The sequence below is a fragment of the Castor canadensis genome, chromosome 7 (assembly GCF_047511655.1).
Source record: "Castor canadensis chromosome 7, mCasCan1.hap1v2, whole genome shotgun sequence".
Classification (NCBI taxonomy): domain Eukaryota; kingdom Metazoa; phylum Chordata; class Mammalia; order Rodentia; family Castoridae; genus Castor; species Castor canadensis.
Genome location: NC_133392.1, coordinates 118,995,449 through 119,010,177, shown reverse-complemented (window position 1 = coordinate 119,010,177; position 14,729 = coordinate 118,995,449). Strand labels below are relative to the sequence as shown.

Below are 14,729 nucleotides of genomic sequence, written 5' to 3'. Positions count from 1 at the left end.
TAAAAACCCAATTACGTTAAGATATATGAATAGAGAAAAGGACATAATAAATAAAATAGAGGACAAATTACGAGATTGGTCAGGGTGATCACTAAATACAGAGAAAAAGTAATTTTCTTACTTCTTCAGTTTTCAAAAATGAACATACACTACTTTTGCAATCAGGAAAAAGAATGTTATTAAAAGAAGCATACTGCCTGGGAGCAAAGGAAAGTTCTCCCAGCACCTGCATGGAAAGCTGTCAGCTGTCACCAGGTTTAACTGAGGCTGTACCTTAATGAAATGCAGCATTGTGAAGGAAAAGTGCTCATTACAGAAACTGCAGTACACCACCATCTCGATGAGCGCCAGGAGCGAGCCTGTCAGCTCTCGCAAAGCGAACATGACCTGGTGGGAGAACATGAAAGGAGTAAGTGCTCCTCCAGACACAGTAGGCAGTCTGTTGTTCTGGCTTTGACTCAAGGTTCCCAGAACTGGGTTTCTGATTAGAGGTTGATGGCAGATTTCAGAGTGTTTGAGCCTGTCTGACATTTTTGTAATTTTGTCAAATGCATATTTTCTTCCAGGACAGAGTCATTTTCATCAATTCTTAAAGGCAAACGCTGCTGAAATATTAATCACCAATAGATTAATACAGTTAAGCTTAAAAAAATTCTGAAGCATAACACTGTGGATGGAATAAAAAAGCAGTGTGACATGATGTATATAGACTCATATACATGTAGACCAGGTTTTAGAAAATGGAATTTGCAGAAAGAGTAGCTCTTAAGTGGAAGGCGAGGCTTGGGTTGAAGACGGGTCGATAGTCTGGGCCCAACGGAGGGCTCAGAGCAGTCCACTTCTACACTCCTGAGGTTTAAAAACACGGGATTCTGAAATGCAGTATTTTAGGACTAGGGATACACAAGAGATTGGGATTAAAACTTTCTGATAATAAAGTAACGTTTATAGGTGAAATGCTATTTATAAGCTTCTGGACCTGGACCTACAGATTCAGTTCCTGGCTGAAACAGAGGGCAAAAGATATTTTCTTCTAGCATGTATGTATGTATGCATGGAACCCAAAGCCTTGTACGTGCTAGGCAAGTGCTCTATCACTGAGCTACAACCCAAGTCCTAACTACTCTTTTTGACATATATGTAGAAAAGAATCATTTCTCCTCTTAACAATATTCCTCTTCTTCAGAGTAGTATGCAAAATATAGTAACAAAACAATTTTCCCTGATAAGAGAAAATAGCATAAAGAGAAAATTGCTTAAGCACAAGTACCTACCTCTAATAGATAAGGTTTCCCTTCAGACAAGAACAGCAAGGCTTCTACTTCCTCATGGAGGGGCAGCAGAGGGCTTGAAGGAGCAATGCTAATGGGTGGCCGTTGTTTAAATATGCCAGGAGCTTCAGGAGACCAAAGGAACAAAGCAAAACCTGTCTTACTTGGTGTGACTCCATGAAGCAGACACCCACAGACTGAAGTGTCTCTCAAGAGTCACACACATAATTACTAAGTTCTTAAAACCTGATCCCTCAGTGTAGTGGGGAAGTGAGAATCACTGACAAGAGAAAACATTTACTTATTGCCTTCAAGGCATGCCTCAGTGATAACTGTGGACTCCTAGTGATTCCCATGCAGGACAATCTTTCAGAGAGGTAAAATATAAACAGTGTATGAAAAAAAAGTACCCAGAGCTGCTGCTGGACAAGTCACTTTTGTTCCTTAAATAATTTTCTTCAACATACCACCTGTGCTAAAGATTCAACCCACATGGAAGGGTTACTTCATTTTCTAGAAAACACAAGGATGCATACTCTAATTCTTTTTAAAAACTACTTAAAATCATGAAATTAAGTAACTTTGTCCTTTGAGATGAAAAGGTCAGAGTCTAGAAGCAAACTTCACCTTACATCCATCTGATTGCTTTTTCAATATCCCTTTAGAGTTAATAAGCATTTTTCTGCCAGGATGAACTCCGGGGCTTTTTTCAGGTTTCCTGCCTTTAGATCTTACAAGCTACAGGACATTACAAGCCTACTGTGGGCTGTGGGGTCTTGTATTCACACTTAGGTGTTATGTCACTTATTAGCTTATTCTCTGTGTCTTAGTTTCCTCATCTATAAAAAGGGACATACTCTCACAGTTTTGCTGTGGGGATTAAACACACAAATGTAAAGCATCGTATGAAAGCACAGGATGTAGAAAACACCAAATATAGTTTGCTGCTCTATTGTATTATGATTGCTGTACTGCGAGACAAAGCCTAGGAATAGAATGAACACACAGTACACACACGTGGTTAGGGTACTGGATAATCATATGGGACATCCGGTGTCTTTGTGAATGCTTTACTGGTGGATGACAAAATAGGGAATGCTACTAATTCTATCTAATATTCAAACATATTTCTGTAATTTGCATCTGAACCCTTTTTATATTTGCAAAGTACTTTAATATTTTATCTCATGAACCCTTATTACACCTGGGCAATTATGTCTTTAATATTTTCATTTTGTATCAAAGATCAGAAAGGTCAGGTGGCTTGGTCAAGTTCACACAGCTAAGAGACTTCAACCTATACCTTGACTATTTTTCTCACTGTATCAGTTGTTTGAATTATAGTGACAAATATACTCTGAAAAGCCTTTAATCCTAGAGTGCTTAAAAACAAACCAAACCAAACTTATCCCACCCCCCCATTCCGTCCAATAAATGATTTGATTCATTTTCTCTTCTGACAGACTAGTAAAATCAGATGAGGTTTAACATGAAAACAAAAATTTTAAGTGCTCCTCAAATATCAAATAACCAATTCAGAAACAATATTCATTCAACTGCTAACACCAGTACTTCCCATACTGGAAAAATTTGGCACTTCTTTATATTTTAGATATGGCAAAGCTCACCAACATTCCTTTGGGACGAGACATCTGAGTGCAAAACAAGCAATGCTACTGTATTGTGGAGATTCCCAAATTCTCGTGCTTGTGCTGAGCTCCATCGGCGTATCTGTCATCAGAGAAGACAAAGCACGTTGGAGAGAGGATTTGCTAGTTCATGATATACTGGGCCACGATTATTTCTTAAAGCCTGTAGTAGAAGAGGTCAACGTATAAAGAAAGTCACAGGTTTTAAGCCACCCTCAAAGGGCTTCCCCTAGACATATTAAACTCTAAAACCATTCCCTTCATGTACGTAATTTAGGGACCGAGTGCTCAGAATGTGCCAGATCATTTTCCAGTGGGAAACCTTAAGGCTGGAGGTTGGGAGCCTGGCTCTGCCTTGTCCACTCACTGTATGTGCGCCAGGTTCTCCAAAACAGTATCTAATCTCTTGTAACAGCAAAGATAATACAACTGTTTTGCCTACTTTGTGGTTATGAGGACCAAAAGAGAAATTAAAAATGAAAATGTTTCACAAGTAATGTGTCCCACAAATGCAAAATAATTACAGCGCAGCCCAAACACAGTAAGTCTTAATCAACCACTAGTGTCAATGAAGTCCCTGTGAAGAGCCTGAAGTGAAAAAGGAATATCGTAAATCTCAACACCCAAAGCAAGGGTTTCAGGACTTCTTTCTTACTATGGAAGATTAAAAACAGCAGAGTGGTGTGACAGAAGCTGAGGAGCCTAGGCAGCAAGTCTCAACAAAGGAGGAAAACTCTTCCCATGCAATGCACAGCATGCAGGAGAAAGGCTTTGGCTTTGAAATCCTAATAGCTGGCCATGTCCCTGTTCTACCAACACTTAGCTTTGTGACTTTTCACAAGGTATTTTCACACCTCTGTGCTTTAATTCCTGTCTGAGAATGGGATTAAACTACCTATTTTACTGAACTGTGAGTATCCCAGTACACCACCACAAGGTGACCAGACACGTCTGGTACACAATAAGCACTCCACAAGTAGTACTTACCATTACTGCCTGTTAATTAATACTGTATGCATTTAAAATCTACCAAACAGGAGATATAATGGAAAGAAAAAACACACCAACATAGGAACTTCAAACAGAAGAGTCATGCGGATACATCCAATCCTATTATTATAAAACTTTCATGTGACTAAAAGCATTGAATCTGTAACATTTAGTTTGTAACTAACTTCACATTTGGATATTAACCATCACCAAAATATGCACAGGCCCAGGGAGAAAGGAGAGGACCCTGATGCTACCTATTCCTTGGTCTTTTGAACCCTACCCCCTCCTCTCATTAGAATCTATCTTTCTCTTCTACGAAAACTCATACTTCCCACTGTGATGGATATTCTAATCATTTCCATGGGTCATTATCAGAGTAAATTCCATGAAGTAATCGACCTCCAAAGAATTTTTAAAGCTGACAAAGCACTAGTTGGTGCCTGGACACATAGGAAATTAAACATATTTATCACCCACAGAGCAAAACAAGGTAAAATTCATGGGCATCTTACTGGGAACACAAAAGCAGCCATTACCTGATTGTTCTGCCGACTGGCCCCAAGGAGGAAACTGATCATGTGCCGGAGTGCTGAGTGCCTCAGAAGAAGATCTCCAGCCCTAATACCTTGCTGTCACCAGACATTGAGAAAGGCAAATTACATTTCTATCCAGACAAAAACCTATAGGCATTCATCCACCCATCCATGCATTCATTCAGGTGGTATGTAGGTTTAAACTTAAGGCTTTATGCTTGCTAGACAAGCACTTTAACACTCTAGCCATGCACCCATCTCTTTTTCTTTCAGTTATTTTTCAGGTAGGATCTTGTGGTTTTGCTAGGGGCCAGCCTTGGACCATGATTCTTCTTCCTGTGGCTCCTATGTAGCTGGGATTACAAATGCACACACCACTCTTGGATTGTTAGCTGAGATGGGAGGGTCTTAGTAACATTTTACCCTGTCTGGCTTTGAACTGTGATCCTCCCAAGTTTTAAAAATATAGCTAAATGAGAACTTTTAAGAAGTCAATATATTTTTAAATGCTGTAATTTACATATGACAAATACTTCTTAAAATCTAATAGAAATCTCTTGAGCCTCACAATGGCCACTCCAGTTAACCACTAGTTTTATTTTTTTGGGGGGGCGGCGCCTGGGGTTTGAACTCAGGGCCTCATACTTGTTAGGCAGGCTCTCTACCACTTGAGCCACTCTGTCAGCCCATAACCACTAGTTTTAATGCAGACTTCCACTGTCATCAGTGAGTAACTATGCCTACCTGTATCAGAATTCTTGCAAGTAATATAATCCTTTAATTTAGATTTTTAAGTAGAAACAGTCAAAAATTTTCCCATGTACAAAATTTTTTCAGAATATAAATCTGCAATAGCAGGAGAAGATATTAGAAAAATAATCATTTACCTTTTGTACAAAAGTGTTGAACAGGAAAAAGTACTGAGCACAGTTTTTACAATTTTCTGGGACATCTTTATCCAAAAGCGCAAGTAGTACTTCCAGTAACTGATGAAGGCTTTTTAACTGGTTAGATGAAAGAGTAAATTACATAAAGAAAAAGAATATAAGACATTCATTTGTAACAGGATTAACTTCAAGTAAACTACCGTAAGAACAAAAGGAAATTGATACAATCCTGTCTCAGATTCAGACGGAATTATGCTTTGGAGAGCAAAAACAGAATTATCAGTTTTACCTTATGGGAAAAGATCGGTACTGTAGCAGTACTAGGAGAGCCTAGTTTCATTTCCTAGATTTCAGAGTCAAGGGCACCATCCTATTGCCTAGTAGTGACAGTTTCTCCAGAGCCAGTTTCTGTCTCTCAAAAAAAAGGGTGGGGTGTTCAGGGGTTTGTATTTCTGAATCCCTCCCTCCACTATGTTGCTTCTTCACATAGTCACAGATGCAAAGAATAAAACACAGACACAGGCAGAGGGGCTAGAAACCAAGCCAATGGAGTGATGGAGAGCAACAGCCTGACAGGATGACAACGGCAATACGGACTCAACTGGGAACTTACTTGAAAGCCCGCTGACGCCTCATGGAAAGCTTTGAAAAACATTTTATTTGTTTAGAAACCATTTTGGTTATGACATTGCTTCTTCTTTCCCTCCCACCCAACTGCTTCTAGACAACTCCCTAGAAATTCCTCTGCGATCTGAGCATTAAGACCAGGCTTACTACTCTTTATTGGTTTGTTCCAGTGAAGATGGCATTCATAGACTTCTGACATCTTCCCATCCGTCCTGTCATACCCATGATATATACCCTAAAATTTAACACTTATATAGCACTTCATTTTCAAAGTACTTTACAGTATAAATATGAAGTGGGTGGCAAGAGGCACCATTTCTATTATGGGGAAAAACAGACATGAAAATGCATCAGTTGAGTATCAAATAGAATTTACTCAGGCAAATAGCTTCCATGCTTACATCCTCTACTCCCTTCCCTTTCCATCACTTGCTCTTCTGCCTGCAGAGATGTGGGAGTTGCTATGGCCTGTAGGGAGACTGCACTGATCCTGCGCTTATCAATTTGTTTAGTTGGTAAGGGGGGAGGAAGGAGGAGAGCAAGATGTCTTTATGTTAAGCATTCTTGAGGCACCTTAGAAAACTTCCCCAGGGGTGTCTCAGAGCAATGGTATTCAAATGTCCTAAGTGCCCTAAATGACCTACTTTAGATATTCTGCATCTAGGTAAGGTTTTGTTTGAACACTGGTTCTGCTATTTAAGCTGATGGAAAGCTACTGCCTTACAGTAAACCATAACTTACTAATGATTTCTAGAACTGAAAGACTTCTAGGACCAAAAAGCATCTGGTCTCCTACTCATTCTGGACTAAGCAAAAGCTCCTGAGCTTATCTAGTATAACAGTGCACCCTAGAACAGGCAATGCTTGAGAGAACTAAGTGCTTGAATGCCAGGCACTGTTACTGGATCAACATTCTTCTAAGTGGACATGCTCAAGGCTATACAGAAAAGCCAACATCTGAATTTGAAGCAGCAATTTCTAGAATTTGTATTTAGTTTATTGAGACACACTGCATCCAGCCAATGTTTATGAGGAGCCAATTTGTTCTGCAAATAACATTTTTCAAAGTTTTCCATGTAGTGTCAGCTGTTTGAAACAGCAAACTTAGGAAGTAACTGCTGTACTTGCTAGGACTTAATAACAGATTAAATAATTAGATTTATGATGTATGCCATTTATTTCCCTAAGATAATCTTTGGGTGCTGAGGATGAGAATAAACACCATAGTTTGTTTTAGCACGTGTGTATGGAATTGTGAACCAGAAAATACATTGCAGAAAGTAGGGTTAGGAAGAATAAAAAATTCAGAGGCACAGAAAAAAGCTTAGGGGAATAATGGAGAATGTCAGCAGTGTCCCTGGATGAATGGCACTATTTGGTTTGGTTGCCAACTGCAGGTTTAGATTAGGAAAACAGCTTGAGGAAAGAGATAAAGACACTCAAAATGTCTAGACTAGAGTGTCTAGACTCAGGTTAATATCAGTTCAGGGAGATCTAATACAAATTCTCGAGAGAAGATTCTAAAATGAGTGTTCTAGACAGAAAATCCTGAAGCAGATCAAAGCCTACTGTGGTTTCTAGAACATAAGGAGCAAGAGCAAGGGACAGAATGTCTTCTACCCTAGAATGTATGTGAAAGTTATGCAACAAAAGGGTGCACAATATGTGGTAAAATGATCAGACTTCAATCCTAGGCTCTCTTTCTTATAATGTATAACTGAGAAGATTTTATAAAAACAGAAAGAATAAGTGAAATTTTAAAGTGAGACTGACCTTATCCTGATAAAACAAGGCACTGTCTAAGGTCTTCTCCAGAATGGTGGCCACAGCAACCCGTACTTCTCTCACACTGCACTCCAACAAGAAAATCCTAAAATAAAGAGAAACACGATGTAAAAAAGAATAAAACTATGTAGGTGTTGGCGTGGATGCGGGGAAAAAGGAACCCTCTTACACTGTTGGTGGGAATGTAGACTAGTACAACCACTCTGGAAAAAAATTTGGAGGTTACTTAAAAAGTTGGACATCGATCTACCATTTGATCCAGCAATACCACTCTTGGGGATATACCCAAAAGACTGTTACTCTAGAGGCACCTGCACATCCATGTTTATTGCGGCACTATTCACAATAGTGAATTCAAAGTTATGGAAACAGCCAAGATGCCCCACCACTGACAAATGGATTAAGAAAATGTGGTACCTATACACAATGGAATTTTATGCAGCCATGAAGAAGAACGAAATGTTATCATTCGCTGGTAAATGGATGGAATTGGAGAACATCATTCTGAGTGAGGTTAGCCTGGCCCAAAAGACCAAAAATCGTATGTTCTCCCTCATATGTGGACATTAGATCAAGGGCAAACACAACAAGGGGATTGGACTATGAGCACATGATAAAAGCGAGAGCACACAAGGGAGGGGTGAGGATAGGTAAGACACCTAAAAAACTAGCTAGCATTTGTTGCCCTTAACGCAGAGAAACTAAAGCAGATACCTTAAAAGCAACTGAGGCCAATAGGAAAAGGGGACCGGAACTAGAGAAAAGGTTAGATCAAAAAGAATTAACCTAGAAGGTAACACCCACGCACAGGAAATCAATGTGAGTCAATGCCCTGTATAGCTATCCTTATCTCAACCAGCAAAAACCCTTGTTCCTTCCTATTATTGCTTATACTTTCTCTACAACAAAATTAGAAATAAGGGCAAAATAGTTTCTGCTGGGTATTGGGGGGGGGAGAGGGAGGGGGCGGAGTGGGTGTTAAGGGAGGGGGTGGGGGCAGGGGGAAAGAAATGAACCAAGCCTTGTATGCACATATGAATAATAAAAGAAAAAGGAAAAAAAAAAAAAGAATAAAACTATGTAATCTCAACCTGCCCAACACAGCTCCCACGTAACAGTCAAGAAGCAAAATGACTAAGGTGTACGAGGTCAGGTCTCCTAAGAGCTTCAGCACTCACGAATAAGAGGGGCTTCTGAACCACACTGCTACTGCTCACTCCACATACTGTTAATGCTGTCTGGAGCCAGACAAATGAGGCTCTGTTCACTTAGAATCACTATGGCTCTAAGTGGCAACTCTAAAAATGGTTGAAATACAACAAGCAGTCTTGTAATATTTGTTCTGGGGTGTGACTAGATACAGGTGTAACTCTTTTGGAAAGAATACCTATTGCGGAGGGCTATTTCCTATCACAGCACTCCAGCAGACACCAAAAGAATGCAAACATCCAGAATGTGGGGAGTTCTGCAGGGAGAAAGGCAAGTTCTGCCAAAATAAATTGTAAGACAAGGGAGTGACGGCCAAGGAAGTGTACTGACTAAGGGTCTCAAGAAATATAGAGACCAAAGGCCAGGTGTAGACCTTGTGGATCTGGATTTTTATGAACCCTATGCTAAAATGGTATTTCTGAGCTATTTGGGGAAAATCTGAATATGGATAGGGGATGATGATATGAAAGAATTACTAATTTTGTTTGGTGTGATAATGATAAATTGCTTTTTAAAAATTTACCTGAATCGTATGTCTGAAATTTACTTTAAAACAGAAGGAAAAAAGACACGTGCATGAGTGTATGGACATCAGGGAATTGGGACAGGGAGCCAAGATCTTACAAAATGTTGACAATTCGACCTGGGGAATGGGTACATGAGAAAGTTCATTATTCTCTCTACTTTTATTTATGTTTAGACACCACTCTCTTCACAATTTCAGTTATAGAAATAGTAGTATAGGGTGACCACCCCTAATCCAAAATGCTGTAAAATCTGAGACAAACCTTTTGAGAACCAACATGGTATCACAAGTAGAAAATTCCACACCATGAGACTTTAATACACAATTGTTAAAAATTATCTCTAGGCTACCATGGATGAGGTACTTATGAAATATAAGTGAATCCATGTTCAAACTTGGGTTCCATCTCTAGGGTACCAAATGTAAATATTCTAAAATCCCCCCAAATTCTGAAATACTCTGGTCCCAAGCATTTTGTGTAAAGGCTACTCACTCTATACAATATATATTTTTTAGCTATAACAATGACAACCTAAAATATTTTAAAGGTTTCAAAGAAAGAAATGAGAAAAAATATTAATTCTTCAAACATATGAACTCACAGCAATTGACAGTGATGATAATTAGTCCTCATAAAAACTGTCAGGTAATTCACTGGGACTCTTGACCATAAGAAATACTAAGAAACCAAAACATACTACCAAAGGAAGATAATTTTTCAGAGTATTCAAAAGCAAGTCCGAGTCAGCACTGGTGGCTTTACACCTACAACCATAGCTACCTGAGGAGTAGAGATCAGGAGGATCATGTTTGAAGCCAGCCAGGGCAAATAATTTGTAAGACCCCATCTTGAAAATACTCGACACAAAAACAGACTTGGCAGAGTGGCTCAAGCGGTAGAGTGCCTGCCTAGCAAGAGGGAGGCCCTGAGTTCAATCAAACCCCAGTACTGCCCACTCCCCCAAAAGCAAGTCTGCTTTGGTGTAAAGGAATGAAGGACAATTCAACCTGGGGAATGGGTACATGAGAAAGTTCCATACAAAGGGATCATTGTTCTATTACATTCCAGTGCCTAGACAATACTCAGTCTTATTGGAACTGAACTGGAAAAATTGGGTGGAAGGTTATCTCTACTGCAAACTCTAAAGGGATGGGCATATAATACTTCAAAGAATTCTTAGTTCTCTCTTCTGCTTGTACATATTGAGTACATGAACAAATATTCAAGTGCTTGTTATATGCCATGCTCTTTGTGTACAGTAGGGAACCACACTGTTCTCAAGAAGCTGAAGGTTAGGGGAAAGACAGGCAAAACTACCAGGAGTAGACCAACAGGGAAAACTTACTTCAGAATGGGTGATCAGGAAAAGCCTCTCTTAGTAAGTGTTATTTAAGCTGACATCTGAAGGAGCAGAAGGCGTATACTTTGCCATGCACAGAGGGAACAGGCAGAAGGAATATTGGGTGCAAGTCACTTAAGGCACGAAAAAAAAAAGCATGTTCAATGCACCATTAAGCCAGGATGGCTAAATCCTGATAAACAAGAAGGAAGTGAAACAAAGCAAGACTAGAAGGACAAAGACAAGATCAAATAAGGCCTTGTGGTTATAGTAAAGATTTTAGATTTTACTGAAGTTTTGCAATGGGAATCTACTGAAGAACTTCGAGGAAGAAAAAGTAAATGTAATCTTATTTGCTTCAAAAAGGACATTTTCAGCCAGGTGTGGTAGCACATGCCTATAATGCCAGCTACCTGAGAGGTGGAGGCAGGAGGGTCTCGAGTTTGGAGCCAGCCTGGGCAAAGTTAGCAATACACTATCTCAAAAACAAAATAAAAAGGGCCCGGGGCATTGAGCACTTGCCTAGCAAGCTCAAGGTCCTCGGTTCAATCTCCAGTACCAAAAAAAAAGGATACTTTTATTGCTAAATGAAGCTAGCGAACAGAAAAAAGAAATGGTGATATTAAGTAGGCCAATGAATGTCTGGAGCTGAGACACAGAGATGAAAGGGATATGGGATTACGAGTTCTGATCCAGGCTGTGATGTGGCTCAGTGGCAGAGAATTCGACAAGCATGCATGATCCCCACCAATGCAAAGAGAAAAAAATTCTGATTGGTTCCTAACTGGATCTCCAGATCCAGACTGTGGGAAGGGAACTACATTTCTGAATTCCTTGCTGTGTGCTTGTTTTAAGTTGAGAGATACCAGAGCAAGAGTGTATGGTGTCAGAATCAACCAGTGGAAAATTCTAGAAGGTAAAGATGTAGGAACAAGAGTAGATAATTAAAAGGCCAAGTTCCCTGAGAAGACCTGCACATGTAAAGATTCATTTTGAGAGAAGAGAGGACGCTCCTTCTCAACAGGGCGAAAGCAAAGGATGGGAACAGACTCTGGCAGGTGTGTGGCACGTGTGATGAACGCTCATTTGTTCACCTCTATTTTCTGTGACATCTGGGATCAGGTCATTAGCTAGAAGAGGAGGGAGCTGACATAAGAAGTTTCAGTACTGTGGCAGAGGGAAGGAAGCGTCCACTGAGGGTACAGGAGACAGAATGCTGCCTCACCCACACCAAAGGTGCTTGCTGGGCAACCCCATAATGCTGAACTCCCCAAGGATAACAGAAGCTGACCTGATGAGCTGGACTGGGAGTAAGGTATAAACATTCATTTGGAGTGACTAGAGCTTACTGAATTTTTACCAAAAAAAGGCAAATCACTTTTTTTTTTCTAAAATCTCAGGTGCACAGGTAAATGTACTATCATGGGTAATATACTGTGAGTTGATTTTTGAAAAATAACTTTTTAGCCAGAATTTAAGCATAGACAATGCGTAGAATGTGTAGTAACTTTAGACCATTTACCTATTCACTTGACACCAGTAAACAGTGAGTCACCGAGGGAAGGGACATGCACGCCTCCTCTGAGCCACATGCCTCGTGGGCCATCACCTTACACACTTTCCTTGCAGTCAATGAACCCTTGCTGGAGTCTAGTCTAACACAGATGATTTGGGAGTAGCCTGAATAATTTCCTTACTGCTTCAGTGAAAAGAATTTAACATGGACTCCAATCAGAAAAATGATTTCAAGTTAAAAGACAAAAGTTTACAAGAAACTTCACTTCTAAACCAGAGGAAGAGACATAGATTTCTTTTAGTTAAAAGACCTTGACACTTACTTTACCAATTCTCGTCCTTCAGAACTAATAAAGTATTCAACAAGCCATTGACAAGCATCAAAACTTTTTGAAAGTAATGCTTCGATGGTAGCAATCCATTCTTCAGTATCAACCCTTTAAAAAAAAAGCAAATAACAATGTTAGGCCCCAGCAAATAACCCCATACAGTATTACTTCAAAGAATGCCACTTCTTTCTTTCTCTTCTCTGTCTCTCTCTTTCTTCCCTTCCTTCCTTTTCTTTTTGTCTGTCTGTCCACCCATCAGCCCACCTGCCTGCCTATCTACCTACAGTGGATGGTGTAAAGGGTAAGTTAAAGACTCAATGATCACACTAACATGGCTCCGTGTACCCTATAGGCTACCTCTTCCCATGCTTTGGTTACTTGATGGTACATGACTGTTCCTGATCTCCCCAGACAAAACTGTGTAAAGGAGCTTTAAAAGTTGGACTTCAATTTTTAATCTTCTGTATCTTCACCAAATAACAGCAACTGGAAAAAGGTCAAACATGTAGCATTTTGTTCAGCATAACTAATTCACACTCACAAAACGTCCACTTTCAGAATAGTTTATAACATTTTTATGTTTCATTGTTATAATTATTAATAATATCCTACTTTATGAAATAAAATATTTTGGCAGAAAAAAGGTGACTTGACTATACAACCTATGATCTCACACCACTCCCGAGTCCCCCAATGCCCCAAAATGGTAAATAAAAACAAAACAGAAATAGTGTATGCAACATGTAGACATCGTGAGGAAATTTCACAAAAAATAATTAAATTTTCCTAATTAATCTTATGAATATATTAAAAGAAAGTAGCATATTTCTTTCATTTTGAATCAAATAATAAAGACGGGGACCACTCAGTATACCTTTGGTTACTACACATAAAAAGAAGTTGCCATTATATTTGTTTTCTTCTCAAAGAGTTTCTCTGCAATCCCTTTCCCCCAACCTCCCAGACTTGAAGAAGTACATTTTGTGAGCAAGAGAGAGAAAAGACTGAGACCTCAGTGGTCTTCTGACTCTAGCTGGTTCTCCTCACCTCAAATATCTCCTTACTCTAGGTATTTCTTCCAAACTACTGCTCAATAATTTTTCCCTTTAATCATTTGCTCAATGAACTACTTATCCAGAACTTGTAATGAGTGAGGCACCTTACCAGGTGCTGGAGATAAAAACCAGTGATGAGTAAGATGTAATTGATGTCTATCCTAAGTGTTCCTAAGGCATCACTCTAAACATGCACCCTGGTTGAAAACCCCTCCAGGATTTCCCACTGAACAAAGCCCAAACGTCCTACTCTTGGCACGACATGAGATCCAAACCAAATGTGTGGTCTTAACGAGTCCCTTAACAAGTACTAGGAAAACAAAACTAACTAGTCATTCATGACACCTAGTTTTTTCTGCTACTTAAAGATTCTCCCCTTTTTTGTAGAATGAACTCTTTTCTACTTTTGCCTTTCAAAATCCCGAGGTCATTATTGTCTTTAAAATCTACCCTAGTCTTCATATCTGAATATAATTTTGCCCAACTTTCAAAGTTGTACTGAATGTATGCCTTGCATCACAGTTATTTTTTTTTATTACTCATTTATTCACATGTGCATACGTTGTTTGGGTCATTTCTCCCTCCTGCCCCCAAAGTTATTTTGTTTTTATCTGTCCTTCCTATTAAACATTTCTGAAGGATAGAGACCATGTCTTTGTCATCTGAGTAGATTAGGTAGTCTTCTTTACAATATTTTAAAAGCTCAATTTATAAATTAACTTTAATTGAATTAACCAGTGCCTTTTATCATAACAGACTAAGAATACCATTCTCACCTGAGTTTTTTCTTTGTCCGTAGGTAAGTTTGGAAAAGGAACTGAATGGCAAGCTGCAAGCTCACCTTTGCCATGCAAGGATAATATGGGTGCTTTAATTTAGTCTGAGAGAAAGGGAGGAAAAAGAGAGGTTACTTTTCACAGAAGTTTTATAGATTATTATACTTTACTATGAATTTAATAATCCATGTGATAAAAGTGAAATAATAAGAAAAATCTAGCTAGTTTAATATA

At 39.2% G+C, this 14,729-nt stretch overlaps 1 protein-coding gene across 3 annotated transcripts in view; it reads right to left on the bottom strand.

Moving 5' to 3' along the window:
- Usp24 (ubiquitin specific peptidase 24) overlaps positions 1 to 14,729 on the bottom strand; it is a 119,650-nt gene that overhangs the window by 15,399 nt on the left and 89,522 nt on the right. For all 3 annotated transcript variants that reach the window (XM_074080013.1, XM_074080015.1, XM_074080014.1), the window contains 8 exons: positions 14,496 to 14,599; positions 12,659 to 12,772; positions 7,734 to 7,830; positions 5,334 to 5,450; positions 4,450 to 4,542; positions 2,900 to 3,002; positions 1,275 to 1,396; positions 274 to 387 (listed from right to left, as the gene is read on the bottom strand). In XM_074080013.1, coding sequence (XP_073936114.1) covers positions 274 to 387; positions 1,275 to 1,396; positions 2,900 to 3,002; positions 4,450 to 4,542; positions 5,334 to 5,450; positions 7,734 to 7,830; positions 12,659 to 12,772; positions 14,496 to 14,599 — 864 coding nt within the window. The remainder of the gene's footprint in view (positions 1 to 273; positions 388 to 1,274; positions 1,397 to 2,899; positions 3,003 to 4,449; positions 4,543 to 5,333; positions 5,451 to 7,733; positions 7,831 to 12,658; positions 12,773 to 14,495; positions 14,600 to 14,729) is intronic.